This window comes from Lontra canadensis, unplaced genomic scaffold, assembly GCF_010015895.1.
Source record: "Lontra canadensis isolate GAN:19392208 unplaced genomic scaffold, GSC_riverotter_1.0 scaffold11, whole genome shotgun sequence".
Lineage (NCBI taxonomy): Eukaryota > Metazoa > Chordata > Mammalia > Carnivora > Mustelidae > Lontra > Lontra canadensis.
Genome location: NW_022631005.1, coordinates 25,111,268 through 25,126,222, shown reverse-complemented (window position 1 = coordinate 25,126,222; position 14,955 = coordinate 25,111,268). Strand labels below are relative to the sequence as shown.

At 45.6% G+C, this 14,955-nt stretch overlaps 1 protein-coding gene across 1 annotated transcript in view; it reads right to left on the bottom strand.

Moving 5' to 3' along the window:
• Positions 1–1,450, bottom strand: part of TMEM163 (transmembrane protein 163) — a 226,646-nt gene extending 225,196 nt beyond the window's left edge. Inside the window, exon 1 of the mRNA XM_032856181.1 lies at positions 1,012–1,450. Coding sequence (XP_032712072.1) covers positions 1,012–1,213 — 202 coding nt within the window. The 5' untranslated portion in view covers positions 1,214–1,450. The remainder of the gene's footprint in view (positions 1–1,011) is intronic.
• Between the last annotated feature and the right edge of the window lie 13,505 nt (positions 1,451–14,955).

Below are 14,955 nucleotides of genomic sequence, written 5' to 3'. Positions count from 1 at the left end.
TGGCTGCAAGAATCCCGCTTCGGCCACTAAGGGGCTTTAGCCCAAACACGGAGTCTTTTTGAGGGGGCCGATCTGAATTTAGATTCAGAAAACAGCAGAAAATGTATGGATGTGGCCAAGAACACGGATCCCTGCAAGCCAAAAGGAAACGAGGCAGGGAGGGAAAGAGGGATGTAGGAGGAGAGAGGCACGAGAATGAACAACCGAGTCTCTCCCGTTTCTTGCAGGCATCTCAAAGGGGGTTATCGTCTGTGTGTTGGAAGGTAGGGGGTTGGCCTCCCAGGAAAGGGACGTTTGCGGGGTTCCAGACCAGTGTCTTGGGGGGATTCTGAAGGGGCTGGAGACGTGTGCAGGGAACCACCAGGTTTCGGTGGCATCCATTCAGAGGAGGTTGGTGGTCCAAACTCGACTGCCCCAGTCCTCTGCCCGCCATCACCAAACAGCAGGGCAGTGACCTATGGTAAACTAGGTGCCCTATGAGTGAGAGTCGGGGGCCACCGGTCTTCCCTCGCGGAGCCGACCACCCACCGCGAGGCTAAACCCGCAGAAGGAAGTTCTCCCGGGGAGCCGGCCGCCGGGGGTCGGAGAGGACTTGGAAAGAGGACGCACTGAGCTCAGGTCCCTCCTAGCTGAGCAGGGCCGGCACTCCCCCGGGAGCACTGGGCTCCAAAAGCAAAAAAACGCCTCCCGCAAACTTTTCCACTGGGCGCTGGAGGGCCGGAGCTAGCCAAGAGGAGAGCACGGGCCGGTGCGAGGTCTGTCCGGAGGCGGCCCGGCTCTCGCGCTCCCGGGAAGGAGCGGCTGCCCAGGCGGCGCCGACTTCAGGAGGCTCTCGGCGCCCTCGCGGGGTAAGTCCCGGCCCCGCGCCCCCGAGCGCCCCGAGACGCTGAGCCCCGCGCCCCGCCAACCTGAGAATGGGTAGAGGCGGGCGGGGAGCAGCGGCTCCTCACCGCGCCAGCCGGCCGGGGGAAGGGGCCGCGCCGGGGAGGCTGCCGGGCGGCGTGCGCTCACCTCGATCCTCCAGCCCGTCGCTGAACTGGCCGCTCTCGCTGATCCGCAGCTGCCGCTCCTCTTCGGGCTTGGGTGGCTCGCGAGCTGGGTTGCTCTGCGGGCCCGGGCCGGGGGCGGCGGCCAAGGGCGCGTGGCCCCGGGGCGGCGCCGGGACCGCGGGGCCCGAGGGGCTGCGGCGCTCGCTGCCCGCGGCCGGCTCCATGGCGCGGGGCGGCGGTTCCGGGCGGCGGCGACGAGCGCGGCGAAGACTTGAGTCAGAAGTGCGAGGCGCCGCGGCTCGGAGCGGGCAGAGGGACGGACGGACCGCTGAGGAGGGAGGGAGGGAGAGGGAGGGTGCCGAGGAGCTGAGGTGCGCCGGCAGCAAGCTGGGCGGGGGTGTCGAGGAGCCGCACGGCTCGCGCGGCAGGAGGCAGAGGCTTGGGCCGCACTGTCGCCGCCGCGCTCCGCCCACGGGGGCAGGTGCCGGCGGCAGGGACCCGCCCCGAGGCCCCGGCGCCCGCGCCCGCTCTAGGAGGCGGGTGGGGAGGTAGGGAGGGAATCGGCCAGCCAGACGCCCGGAGGCTCGCGGGAACTGCCGGCGGCCTGACGAGGGTGTGACTGGAGACCTGCCCCACCCGCGCTGCGGGACGCGCTCGGACCGGATTTCTGCCGTCCGGGAAGGCAGTGGCCGCGCTCCGGCGGGAGAGAGCGGGCAGCGCCCTAATTTGACATCTTTCTCCTGGAGCTGCGTGGGCTTCAGAGGCGGTGCGGGGTCTCCAGCTGGGCTACCAGCCTCACCTCCTATCCCGGGAAAACGAGGTTCACCTGTCGCCAAGACCGCCCGGCTCCGGCCTTCTAGGCTTTGATTCATTCCCCTCCTAATATTTCTCTCTAGCACCGACTTAAGGGGACCGGGTAACCTTGGAACCACTGGTAGCTCTAGATGTTTGGACGCCAAGGTTCCCCCATTGCGACTCTCCCTGGCCCTTTGTCCCGGCTACTCCCCAGCCAGCTCGCTACTTGCCCTCTGAGTATCCAAATGTTGACGCTTCCTCAGGACTCGGATGGAAGCCTGACTCCTACGAGAAGCTTCCCCTGGCTGTCCCAGAGCAGCCGACTTTCCCTGCTTTGACCGCGCGGAGCTAGTCGGGCAGAGAGACAATCACCTAGTTCACGCCAGGGCCCACGCCCGCTCTCTCGGAGCTCCAGGATGTGCAGAAGCGGGAGAACCGGCCTTTTATCAGACTAAGCTTGACTTTAACGGTATCAACATCCAAACTCCACAGTTTAGATTTCATCTTTAGACGGCTATCAGTCTTCAAATTTAATGAGACCTTAAAATACCAGTTCCTCGCTTAAAGCCTGCCTACTCTATTGGAGCACCCTTTTTTGAAGAGTAACTACTTCCTTTTTCATTCTCACTTTGCCTACCACCAAATTCAGAGTCCAATTTAAATGCCTTTAGGGTGCCATGGACACTAATAATGGGCAGAAGATCTCATTTTATTTTGCGTTGTTGGATAGGGATGAGATCTTCGGTCACCTTGGCCAACTCACTTTACCTTTCTGATCCTAATTTCTTTAATTACAAACTCAGAGCTGGAGGGCTAGATCATTTTAAATGCTCGTTCTTGCTAGGGAAAATGGGAGAAAGGGGGGGCGGGGAGGAAAAAAATGAAGAGAAGGAAAATTGCTACAATTATTTGAATAAAACAACGAAAATTTCTACCTACCGGTCCTGTTTCTGTCCTCGGACGAAGATAGTCGTAGACATCCTTCAGATATTGCAGACCCCTTACCCTACCCGGTTGCTCTCTCTCACCCAGACTTTTTTCCTCCACGTTATCCCAGTTGATTCCTCTGTCAATGGCTCAAACATTAGAATGACCTGGGGACCTTTAGGACAAGAAATACCCAGGGCTCTGCCCCTGCTAGAAATTTGATATCATACATGATTAAATTGTTCTGGTCTGGGAACTTGGTTTGGATATTTTTTTTAAGCTCCCTTCCTATTCTAAGAATCATTTGGGAAGTTATTGTTTAAATGCTAATTATTTACAGCTCTTCAAGAACCTAATTCAGTAGATTTTGGTGTCTGGCTAGGAATCTGCATTTGAATATCACACACACATACATATTTTGATGTAGGTTGTTCCGGGAGCACATTTGTAATTCTCACTACCTAACTGACCTCTACAATGTGGACTGTCTAGCTCTGCCCCTGCATACATCCACACACCCGTGCTCTGTCTGTCTTTCTATCTTCCCCACACCCAAGGTTTGTGGTTCTCTCAAAGGAGCAAGAGTCATTGTTCTTTCCTCTGGTACCTCGACCAATTCTCTACTCCAGCACATCTGAAATGTGAATATGCAGATGCACACCCGGGATTCTTGTTAAAATGCAGATTCTAACTCAGTAGGTCTGAAATAGAGGCTGAGATTTCTTACAAGCCTCCAGGTGCTGCTGAGTTGCTGATCTGAAGACCACACATGAAGAAGTAAGAATCTAGGAGTTATTTATTATTCATGAAATAAATACATTTTCCTTCAAGTTCCAGCTGCCCTCGTTCAGTAAGCCATTCTTGTCTCCTCCAGAAAGATTTCTCTGACTCCAGCTCCTTCTGGGCACTCTTTTTTTGTGAACTATAACTGTTCAATAATTCACGGCTCATTTCATGAGGCAAGGACTGTGGTGCTTGTGTGATGCCCGTTTTCACTCATCCACATCTATCTGGATACCAAGGACAAGGCTTTCCCCCAAACAATCTCTGCCGATTGACTGGGAGGTAACATTAGCTTCCATTCTTGGAGGACATACTATGTGCCAAGCACCTTGCTAACTTTTACATGCATTGTCTTTGTTACTCAACAAAGACTATCCTCATTTCACAAAGGAAGAAATCAAGGTAAGTCTCGGATTTAAACTCTAGCACCGCAGCCCACCGTGGTACCGCCCCCTAGGGGATATTTTGGAACTTGCAGGTGCTTTAATTTGTTATCCCAGGGATGGGAAAAGCTGGGCCACTGGCATTTAGTGGGGGAGGGTCAGGGATATGGAGGTCCTGCCCTGCGCAGAAATTTGCTGCACAATGAAGACTGTTTGTGTCCCACATGGCTTTTATATGTCAGGCTGGTCATCTGGGTTAATTAAAATGTGCTCCTAATTATATTAGAATCCTAACTCTGTTTTACATGTAAACACAAAATATTTTGCACCACACTGAGTTTTCTGTAAATGCAACCACAAAGTCCAGGATAGATGGCTCTTTGTTCACTGCTGTGGAAAATCAGGACACTGAAGCCAGTTCCATTCATGGCATCTGAGTCAGCAATCAACACATCTTTCCCTGTCGAATGTATAACTGCCCCAGACCCCGTAATTCCATATGTGTATATGAGGATTCTTATTTAGCTCTTATTTCAAAATGTCAAAAATAAAGAGTCTATAACATTCCCGAGTCTGGTCTTCTCTTACATTATAAACTTCTACACCTGATCACTTCTTTTTGACTTCTGAGGCAAATCTATCTAAGCATTTATAAAAGCAAATATATACTAGGTATTTTTGGCTTTACTTTTACCCCCACTTTATTATAATTAGGTCATTATATTAATGTTTTCGTGTGTAGTTATTACCTATGAAATCCATTTCATGATCACAATAGTGATACAAAATAATTGTTCTAAAAAGGCAGCTTTAATTTTCACAGCCCAAAAGAGCATAAGAAGACACATCTAAATGTAACATGGTGTTCTAGAAGATATCCCAGAACAGCAAAATAACATTGGGTAAAAATTAAGGATATCTGACTAAAACATGGACCTCAGTTCATAATAATGTGTCAATGATTGTTCATTAGTTGGAAAAAATGTACCACAATAATGTAAGATGTCAATAATAGGGGAAACTGGGGGTGCCTGGGTGGCTTAGTCCATTAAGCATCTGCCTTCTGCTCAGGTCATGATCCCAGGGTCCTAGGATGGAGCCCTGCATTGGGCATCCCTGCTTGTACTCCTCCTGCTTGTGCTCTCTCTCTCTCTCTGACAAATAAATTAAATCTTAAAAAAGAAATAATAGGGGAAATTGGGGGCAACATTTATGGGAACTCTCTGTACCATCCTCTCAAGTTTTCTGCAAATCTAAAACTGCCCTAAAAAATAAATTCTATTAAAAAAAAAAAAAAAGGTAAAATAAAGCAGCAGGAGGATAGGGGGAGATAAGAAGTCTTGAGTCTGGGAGGTAGGCACCCTAACCTTGAACTATAAATGCCCATGGCAGAATAGAGACCATGGAAAGACAAAGTGCATGAGGTAACTTGGAAGCTTGAATATGGTCATCAAAAGAGCGATGTTCACAACAATGGTAAGAAAGAAAGACTATGACAAGAATTAAACTAATATTCTAATTTTAAGCTTATTCCACTGGCTTTTACCAAAACATATTTTTAGTATATGTAAGGATTTAAGAAGTTTTGGAAATTTCGTGAAATCTGAAATTTTCAAATTATCAGTCTTCCACTGGGACGTTTTAGAAGGGCACATTTGGGTAAGAGCATGTAGACATATAACTTGACTGGTGAAAGGTAAGAAGTTGAGTGATGCCTCTTTTTTTTTTTTTTTTTTTTGCTTATTGTTCCTTTTTACATTTTCAGTAAATTTGGATTCCCTAATCCTAGAAATATACACAGGTAAGAGAGGAAAAGCCAAGAAACTAAAAGAAACAAATCAAGCAAGAAGAGCCTCTGCAGGCCTAAAACTCACAGTGACTCCCACTGGAGCCACCTGCTGAGGGTCATGAGTCCTAGGAACACTCCCACTCTGGGTCCACTTAATCCTCACAATCCTAGAAAGCAAGGGGATTATCAGCATCCCCATCTTAAACATAAGGAAACAGAGGCTCAGGTTAAAAACCATTGCCAACGACCCCAGTTGTGGAGCTCGCAGGACACTGCTCTTAACCACAACACTGCAAGGCCACTACAGAAGAATCTAAAGGTGACCCAGAGGATGGCTTCTACACCTGGTTACCCCACATCATATTTTAGATTAAAGACTACTTGTTTTATTTTATTATGCATGTAGACTTTGGAAACCCAACTACCAGCCTATTATTCATCTTTTTCAAGTCTTGGAGAAATATACATGGCACTTAGAGCTACCATGCCTTGCAATAAACTGTCTCGTAATGGAGTATCTAAAACCGAGTATAAAAGTCAACTTTGTCAAAGTCAAAGAACAGCATCTGTATAAAAAGACCCTGAGATCTTCACTTGGAAAATGGGAAGTTTCTGTTCATATTGTGTGCCTGCAGCTGTGTCTGTTCAACTATAAACTCCCTTTCGTATTCAGAAATTATTACTTAGGGCATGACTCTGGAACCTTTGGAGAGACACCATAATAGCGGGAAGCATTAGGAGGAGGCTTGGTGTGCAAAATATTGTCATATTAAGGCAGACGGAAGAATTGTTCAGTGTTAGCTCTGCCTTTAAGGGATTTTCGTCCTAAGCAAGGATAATAGAGTTGTGCATTGCCCACCTTTGCCGTGTGCTTTCTTTAGCATGTCCTTCACTCAGCCTGCACATTACAAACACCAGGGCTAGGGGACCAACTTGTTCTGGCCTGCAGAGGATATTCCTGGTTTTAGCGCTGAAAAATCTGGGAAGCCCTCTTGGTCCCAGGAAAGTTGGGACAGTGGGTCACCCTACTGGGATGCTTTTAAAAATCTTACCGCCCCAACCACATTGGGCTCCACAGGTGACTGCAAGCATAGTAGGAAAGGTCTGTCAGTTTGTCCATCCCTCCTTGTGCTGATCCGACTGCTGACGTCTGCCTGACCGAGCTCCCCCTCTGGGCTCTTCAAACCACTGCTTCTGAGTGGCAGCAAGTAGCCCTTCCCTTCAGGAGGGCACTGGGCTTCTCATGCCAGCAGATGAGGCCCCAGGCCCACTCCCAGTGTTTTCAGAGCTGGCAGCAGTGTGCCAGCCCAAGCACAATGATGAGGACAGCCAGAACCATGACGGAGACGATCACCAAGGCATGATGGTCTGCTTTTTCTGGTTGGCAGCCCCCAGAGCCAGGCGGGTTTTGGAAGGACCCCCTCCACACCCAGGTGATTCCATGGTGCAGCCAAGGCTGAGCAAGCCTGTTCAAAGACCGTGCTTCTCAGCTTCAATGTGCACAGGAACCACCTGGGGATCTTGGTAAAATGCAGATTGTAGTTCAGTAGGCGTGGGGAGGACCCATTTTTTTTTTTTTTCATTTCTAACAAGCTCCCAAGTGATGCCAGTGTTGCTGGTGCACAGTCCAACCCCTGAGTGGGAAGGGTCTGGCATGTACTTTGAAAGAAACTCTAAGTCGTCAAGAGGGAGGGAATGTGGGGACGAAATTAACAAAAGGGGAAAATCAAATGACATACAAGTAACTCATGATATACAATACAGAGAGCGAGCAGGTTCTAGGATACATTCTTCTTTTGAATTCCTCAATGCTCAACACACACAGTGGGCCTTCAACACATAGAAAAGAGTACCTGGAAATGTTTCACAGGGGTGAGTGCTAGCAGTGGTTTGCAAGGGTGGGAGAGCAGCCCAGGAAAGGGCAGTGGTGAGCATGAAGATTCTGTGATCACATTAGCCACAACTTTGTAGAAATGCACACATCCACAATTCTCACCAAGTCATGGGTACCTCTGAAGGAAGAAGGGGACTAGGATTGGGATGGGGCATGTCTAAGGGGCTTCTGGGTGCCTGGGACAGTTCTAGTTCTCCAGTTGGGTAGCACTTGCTCTTGCACTTAATAATTTATTAAGCCATGCATTTGACTTGTGTAGTTTTCAGCATCCATGTTTTATTTTATAGTATAAGTATTGACCAGCAATTCTAACCAGAACAGCCATATATATCGCGAGGGCTAGGTCTTCTCTGGCTAAAGCAGTTTGGACTGCACCTAGTCACAGGTTGCTAGGGGAAACTGCACGTGCAGGGGGAATGAGTCATCTCCCTCAGATCCACAGAATGTCAAAGATAGGGAAGAGTGATAGGGCATTAAAAAGAATAAATTTAGCTGAATCTGATATGTGTAAAAAGAGTTATATAAGCTAAAAAAAAAAAATAAACAAACTCCGTTACAGTTTCTTCACTCATGTGGGGGGGAAGAAAAGTTAATGGCATCTACTCTCCCCTGATGCTCCTCCTACCCCTCTGACATTTTCAGAGCCCTGCACCCATGCATCCAACCGTCCCTGACATTCTCCAACTGAATAAGCCCCTCCAAATGCGTCCAGAAGCAGAACTCTTCATCTTCCCCCCCTCCAAACCTGTGCATCTTCAATCTCCCTTTATTGGCAAATTGCAGCACTGTCCATCCTGTCATTCTGAGACAGAATCCTGGCGATACCTCCTCTTGACTTGACTTTTCCTCATCCCTTCCAAGCAGCAGGTGACTAACATCTATTGACTCTCCCTTCATAACACACCCTTATGTCATCCCACCTTCTCAATTATGTTCCTACTATTTTATGGCAGGACCCACCAACTCTTGCCTGTATTATTGCAAACGCCCCCTGGCCAGTCTGTCTTCCTGTGGTCCAGCTCCCCCAGTACCCTCCACACTCAGGTTACAGCACTTTCACCCGGAAATCACTCCAGCCATGCTGCTCCTCCCTGCACTATTGCTATTGCATTATGGCGTAAGGAATGAAGGCTTAAATCTTTTGGATTGGTAGGGAAACCTCCTAACCTATATCCTGCCACCTTTTTCTCTTGCTGTACTGACCCCTCTCCATCCCTTCAGTCCCTATCTCTCTAACTGGGCAAGATTTCTTTGGCACCCCAAATTTTCCTGGATCACTCATTCATGCCTCTGTGCTTTTGCCCTTGCTATTGTCTCTTTCTGGAAGAGTCTTCTGGGCTCTCTCTTAATCCCAGCCAAATGCAGGGACACTCCAGTACCTTCTGCTCTTTCAAGAGTTGAGTTCTTTACAAGTCTTTGGTGACATATCCACCTGCTAAGGGGTTCTGATCTGTCCCTCTGCTTCTCTCCCTCTATTTATACCCTAATAACACTTTATTTCTCTAAACGTGTTTATATGCCAACTTCTTTTTGCCTTATGGGAAATTTCTTAAGGCAGGAACATAGTATATTTATCCTAGTTTTTCAGGCATTTACCACCATGGATGCAGAGTTAAAGGGGGGTGGAGAGTGTTGAAGGAATAAATGAATAAACTCTTAGTTGCTCCCATTTCACACCATATATAATTGAGTTGACCAGATTATTTGTGATTGATTTCATGGCCAGCCACTGAAACCGTTCCCAAAAATTACATCTTCTTCCCACCCTCCTCCATCAGTAGGAAAAGAAAGAGAAATCCATGTTCTGCCTCTTAAACTGCTAAAATGGAAGAACTCAGAAAAAAAAATGTCTGATTTGTACCTTCCTCTTAAAGATGACAGACCACCCCTCCCATCCAGCTCTCAGTGGCAGATGCTGTTAAGATTATTTGGTTTTAAACTTGGCAATTCCTCTTCCCAAAGCCTGTACTATTGAGGTACATATTTGTAAATATTTTTGTTGAGGTTTAACATACATGTAGAAGAGTACATAGATCTCAAGGTCAAAACTCAATTTTCACAAAGTGAACATAGAACCACTTCAATAAACAGAATATTATCAGTCCCCCAAAAGCTCATCCATGGTCCCATTCCAGTTATTAACCTCCACATCAAGGGAATACTGAAATAGTTCCAATGCTGCTTTGTTAGAAACTATTTTGTGAAAACTTTATGTATTTTTATATTTTATGTAAAAGAGTAAAATATGTTCATTGTAAAAAGTTAAAACTAAATAGGGATGCCTGGGTGGCTCAGTTGGTTAAGCCGCTGCCTTTGGCTCAGGTCATGGTCCCAGCGTCCTGGGATCGAGTCCCACATCGGGCTCCTTGCTCAGCGGGAGCCTGCTTCTCCATCTGCCTCTGCCTGCCACTCTGTCTGCCTGTGCTCACTCTGACAAATAAATAAATAAAATCTTAAAAAAAAAAAAAAAGTTAAAACTAAATAGAAGTGCAAAAATGTAGAAAGAATTGGCAAGAATTTCACCCCATTAATCCTCTGACCAGATACTCACATGAACAAACACCCCATTCCCAAGGTTAAACACTTACAATGGTTTGGTGCATGTATCAGTGAAGACTATATAACAAGTAAGAGATAATTCTATTCAAAATGGATGAAACAATAAGACAGTGTATTGACTCATAATTTATCTAATCATTTTCTGAGTGAATGAATATTTGGGTTGTTTCCAACATTTTACTGTTACAATTAATGCCAGAGCCACCATTTCATTTTAAAATATAAAGCAATTTTGAAAGTCCAGAGGTATGAAGGCTTTGGCATTTGTTTCCAGCCACTCAAATATGTCACCAAAGACTTGGTTTCTATCACCCTGCTCTGCCTTCCAAGATACCATTTCCATCTTTTTTTTTTTTCTTAAAGATTTTATTTTTATTTATTTGACAGACAGAGATCACAAGTAGTCAGAGAGGCAGGCAGAGAGAGAGGAGGAAGCAGGCTCCCTGCTGAGCAAAGAACCCCAATGTGGGGCTCTATCCCAGGACCCCGGGATCATGACCTGAGCCCAAGGCAGAGGCTTTAACCCACTGAGCCACCCAGGTGCCCCTATCAGTTCCATCTTAAGTGTGTCTCATTTCATGCTTGAAACATAACTGCCAAGAGAGCCACATGCTTCATCAGAAGGAAGTAGTGAAGGAAAGGAAAGAGGGAAGAGAGAGAGAAACTCAATGACCATGGAATGAACATCCTAGGCTTCATTCTGATTGGACCAAATATGGCCATCTGCTGATTTATGAACCAATCATTGAGAGCTGGGAAATGCCTTGTATTGATTAAATCAGTTTACATTCCTGAATTGATCTGTGTGGCATAAAGGATGGAATTATCTAGTTAGCTCCATGAATAGGGCCAACCTCTAGAGATAGGCATGGAGTCAATTCCATCTAAAGTGAGTAAATAGCTACTACACAATGGGGTATGGTTTGAATGGATGCTGGAAAGGCCACCACATTATTCACTACAGTGAACATTCTTTGAGACCTTTTTTTTTTTTTTGGTCTAAACATACACTTATATGCACATAAACAAATATATTCAATTTTTAACTTAAATGGGATCACATTATTCTGTAACTCACACTATCTACAAATTTATTTATATATAAATCTACCTCGGTTTTTTGTGAAGTATTCCATCATATGGGTAAACAATAATTTGTTTAACCATTCCCCTAACTGGTGGACATTTAAATTGTTCTAAACATTTATTTTACAAAAATTCTATGATGATCATTTTATTCTGAACATCTTAAACAGACAATGTAATGGCCAAAATCCCAAGTAAACAACTTGACAAGTAAACAAGACAGTAAACAACAAGTGTTGGAGAGGATGTGGAGAAAGGAGAACCCTCCTACACTGTTGGTGGGAATGCAATTTGGTGCAGCCACTTTGGAAAACAGTATGGAGATTCCTTAAGAAATTAAAAATAGAGCTACATATGACACTGCAATTGAACTACTGGGTATTTACCCCAAAGATACAGATGTAGTGAAAAGAACGGCCATCTGTACCCCAATGTTTATAGCAGCAATGGCCACAGTCACCAAACTGTGGAAGGAGCCAAGATGCCCTTCAACAGACAAATGGATAAAGAAGATATGGTCCATACATACAATGATATATTGCACCCCCAACAGAAAGGATGAATACCCAACTTTTGTATCAACATGGATGGGACTGAAGGAGATTATGCTGAGTAAAATAGGTCAAGTGGAGAAAGTCAATTATCATATGGTTTCACTTACTTGTGGAACATAAGGAATAACATGGAGGACGTTAGGAGAAAGAAAGAAAAAGTGAATTGGGGGAAATCGGAGGGGGAAACCATGAGAGACTGTGGACTCTGAGAAACAAACTGAGGGTTTTGGAAGGGGGTGGTAAATGGGCGAGCCTGGTGGTGGGTGTTAACGAGGGCACCTATTGCATGGAGCACTGGGTGTGGTGCATAAACAATGAATCTTGGAACATTGAAAAAATAAAATTAAGTTAAAAAATAAAAAATAAAAGAGAAAAATTATTTTTGAAAGACATTTTTGAATGATTTTCCTGTATGTAAAGTTCATGAACACGAGAGGACAGAATGTTCTTTAAAAGTTAGCTAAGGACATCTAACTCTACTGGTCTTTAGCCAAAGAATGATTTCCTTCTCTTTTATCATTTTGTTTAACATATATATATATATATATATATATATATACACACACACATACATGTACACACACACCCACACACACATATGTATATATAGACAGAATATATGTCTATAGTATATATACAGTATATATGACAGAATATATACTGTATATACAAATATATACATATATACAGTATGTATACTGTATGTGTATATATATGTGTATACACACACACAGTATATATGACAGAAGCAGTTTACCATATATACTGCTTTTGTCATGGGAGTAGTAAATATTTCATTGTTGATTTAGATTGAAAGAAAATGAAAGCAACTTGCAGAAACAGAATTCAGATTGGGAGATGTGGAAATGTTATTTGGCCAAGGAGAAACCTGAAATTGCTGGAATTAGAGGATTGAAATGAAGGCCAGCAGTCACCCAGCTGTTCCCCTGCCTTCACACTGGATTTCACTCAAACACCCAGAAACTTAGCTAGAAAGTTGCCTGGAAGTAATCTGGAGGCTTAATAAAAAATAAGTGATTCAAAGAATTTTCCAAGAAAAACCTTCCAATTGCATTCAACCATAAACACAATTCTTTATTTTCTCCCCTCCATAATATCTTCTTCGTTTTCATCATAACTCTTGCCCTTTTATTCATCTCCCTGACAGAGAGTTGATTCAGAATCTGAATGAGCGTCCCAGTCTTTGTTCCCTCCTGTCTGAGGCTTTCTGAGGTCTAATCTAAAAATCCCCTTGCCTGCTTAGGCCTGTGTTCTCTTGCCCTGCCCTTGATAGAAATATTCTATTTATGTGCTCTCCTTTCTTGGTGTCCAAACTTTGTCTGCTCTATTATCCCTTTCCAGCTCACAGATGCCTTCTATGGGCTGAACTATGGCCCCCAAAATTCATATATTGAAGACCTAACTAACCTCCAGTACCTCCGAATGTGACCATGTTTGCAGATAGGACTTTTAAAGAGGTGTTTAGAGTAAAAGGAAGTCATTAGGAGGGTCCTAATCCGATATAACTGGTGTCTTACAAGAACACACTAGGACACAGAGGGAAGAGAGGGAAGACCATATAAAGGCACAGGGAGAAGGAGGCCATCTACAAGCCAAAAAGGCTTGAAAAGAAACCTACCCCAAACACGCTGATCTTGGACTTCTAGCCTCCACAACTGAGAGAAAATAAAATTCTGTTTAAGCGCTTGGTCTATGGTACTTTGTTATGGCAGCCTTAGTACACTAATAACAACACCCAAACCGAAGAATACAGTAGGCCAGATGAAGCCCCTTTGATCTCCCATCCCTGCCTGGATAGACCCTCAGTTGCTTTTCCCATGTCTTCCTGGACTTCTGATGGGTGGTCCTCCAGCTCTGCTCCTCCCTGGTTCTGCTGGTTACGTCCTTCATTATGCCTACAGAGCAGTGGTTTTCCCATCTTGGGGAGCTAAGAATCAATGCTTTGTGAATTCAGATACCCAGACCAAGACTCTAGAGATTCAGAATCACTAGCACAGTGATTGGCCGGGGGAACCTTCACTTTTAATAAACACTCCTGTGTAATTCTGAGAAACCTGATAAGAGATATTTCCTGTTTCCTGTCTTTCTGACTCAGTGGTCTTCCATCCTGACTGCACAGTGGAGTCACCTGGGGAGCTTTTTAAAACCCATGTCCAAGCCCAAGCCCACCCAAGACATTCCAAATTAATTAACCTGGATTGGGGCCTGGACATCAGGATTTCTTTAAGTTGTCCAGGTGATTCCTACATGCAACCAAAGGGAGAACCACTGGTCCAGTCTCACTGCCATGTTTCCTAAAGTCAAGCCAACCTCACAGTCACCTCCTAATGTACCACTGAGCTTCCCCCTTTCCTGCTCTCCCAACCCCACACACACTCCATGATGCAGTCAGAATCACAGTTCTAGAACACCAGTTTAGTCCTTATTACTTCAGGTTAGAGTATATGAGCTCCTTAGCTCAAAGCCAGCACCCTCCATGTTGGGCCTCTAAGGACCTCTGCATCTTTACATCTCCCCCTGGGTTCCCCTAAGTTGCCAAGCTCCCTCCTACTTCTGTCATCACTCTTGCTTTCCCCCTGCCTAAAACGCCCATGCACCTGGCTAATGCTTTCAGTTCAGGGGTGGCATGGTCAGGGAAAACTCCTCTCCATGCCCAGGCTTGGAGATGAACCACTCCTTTTTCAGAAGCTCACCAGTGCATGCCTCTCTCAGAGCTCCCGTGACTGCTCTGTATTGTAAATGCTGCATGTCGGTCTCACCCGACTGCACCCATCTTTTCCCTCAGCCTCTCTGAGTCCCAATAGAGCTTGTGTGTACTCAGAAGGGCTTGGTGAACATTTGTTGAAGAAGTGAATGAATGAGTCAATGAATACCTCACCCTCTCCTGCTGTGCCCATTGCCCAGTGCCTGCTGTCTCATTGCCATCCACAAATGGGTTTGTCTCCCTCAGTCCCAGCATTCCTCCTTACTGCTGTGTTTCACATCTCTTTCTTTAAAAAATAATTTGCACCAGGGCTGACGCAGCCCAGAACTAGGAGTGAGAATAGGTCACAGAATCCTTAGCTATTCTGGGTAAGGCACTTTCCATTCTTTAACACGACAGCCATACAAAGTAATCGTTATCCTCTCCACCTTTACAGCTAAGGAAACTGAGGCTCAGAGAGGTTGAAAGTGA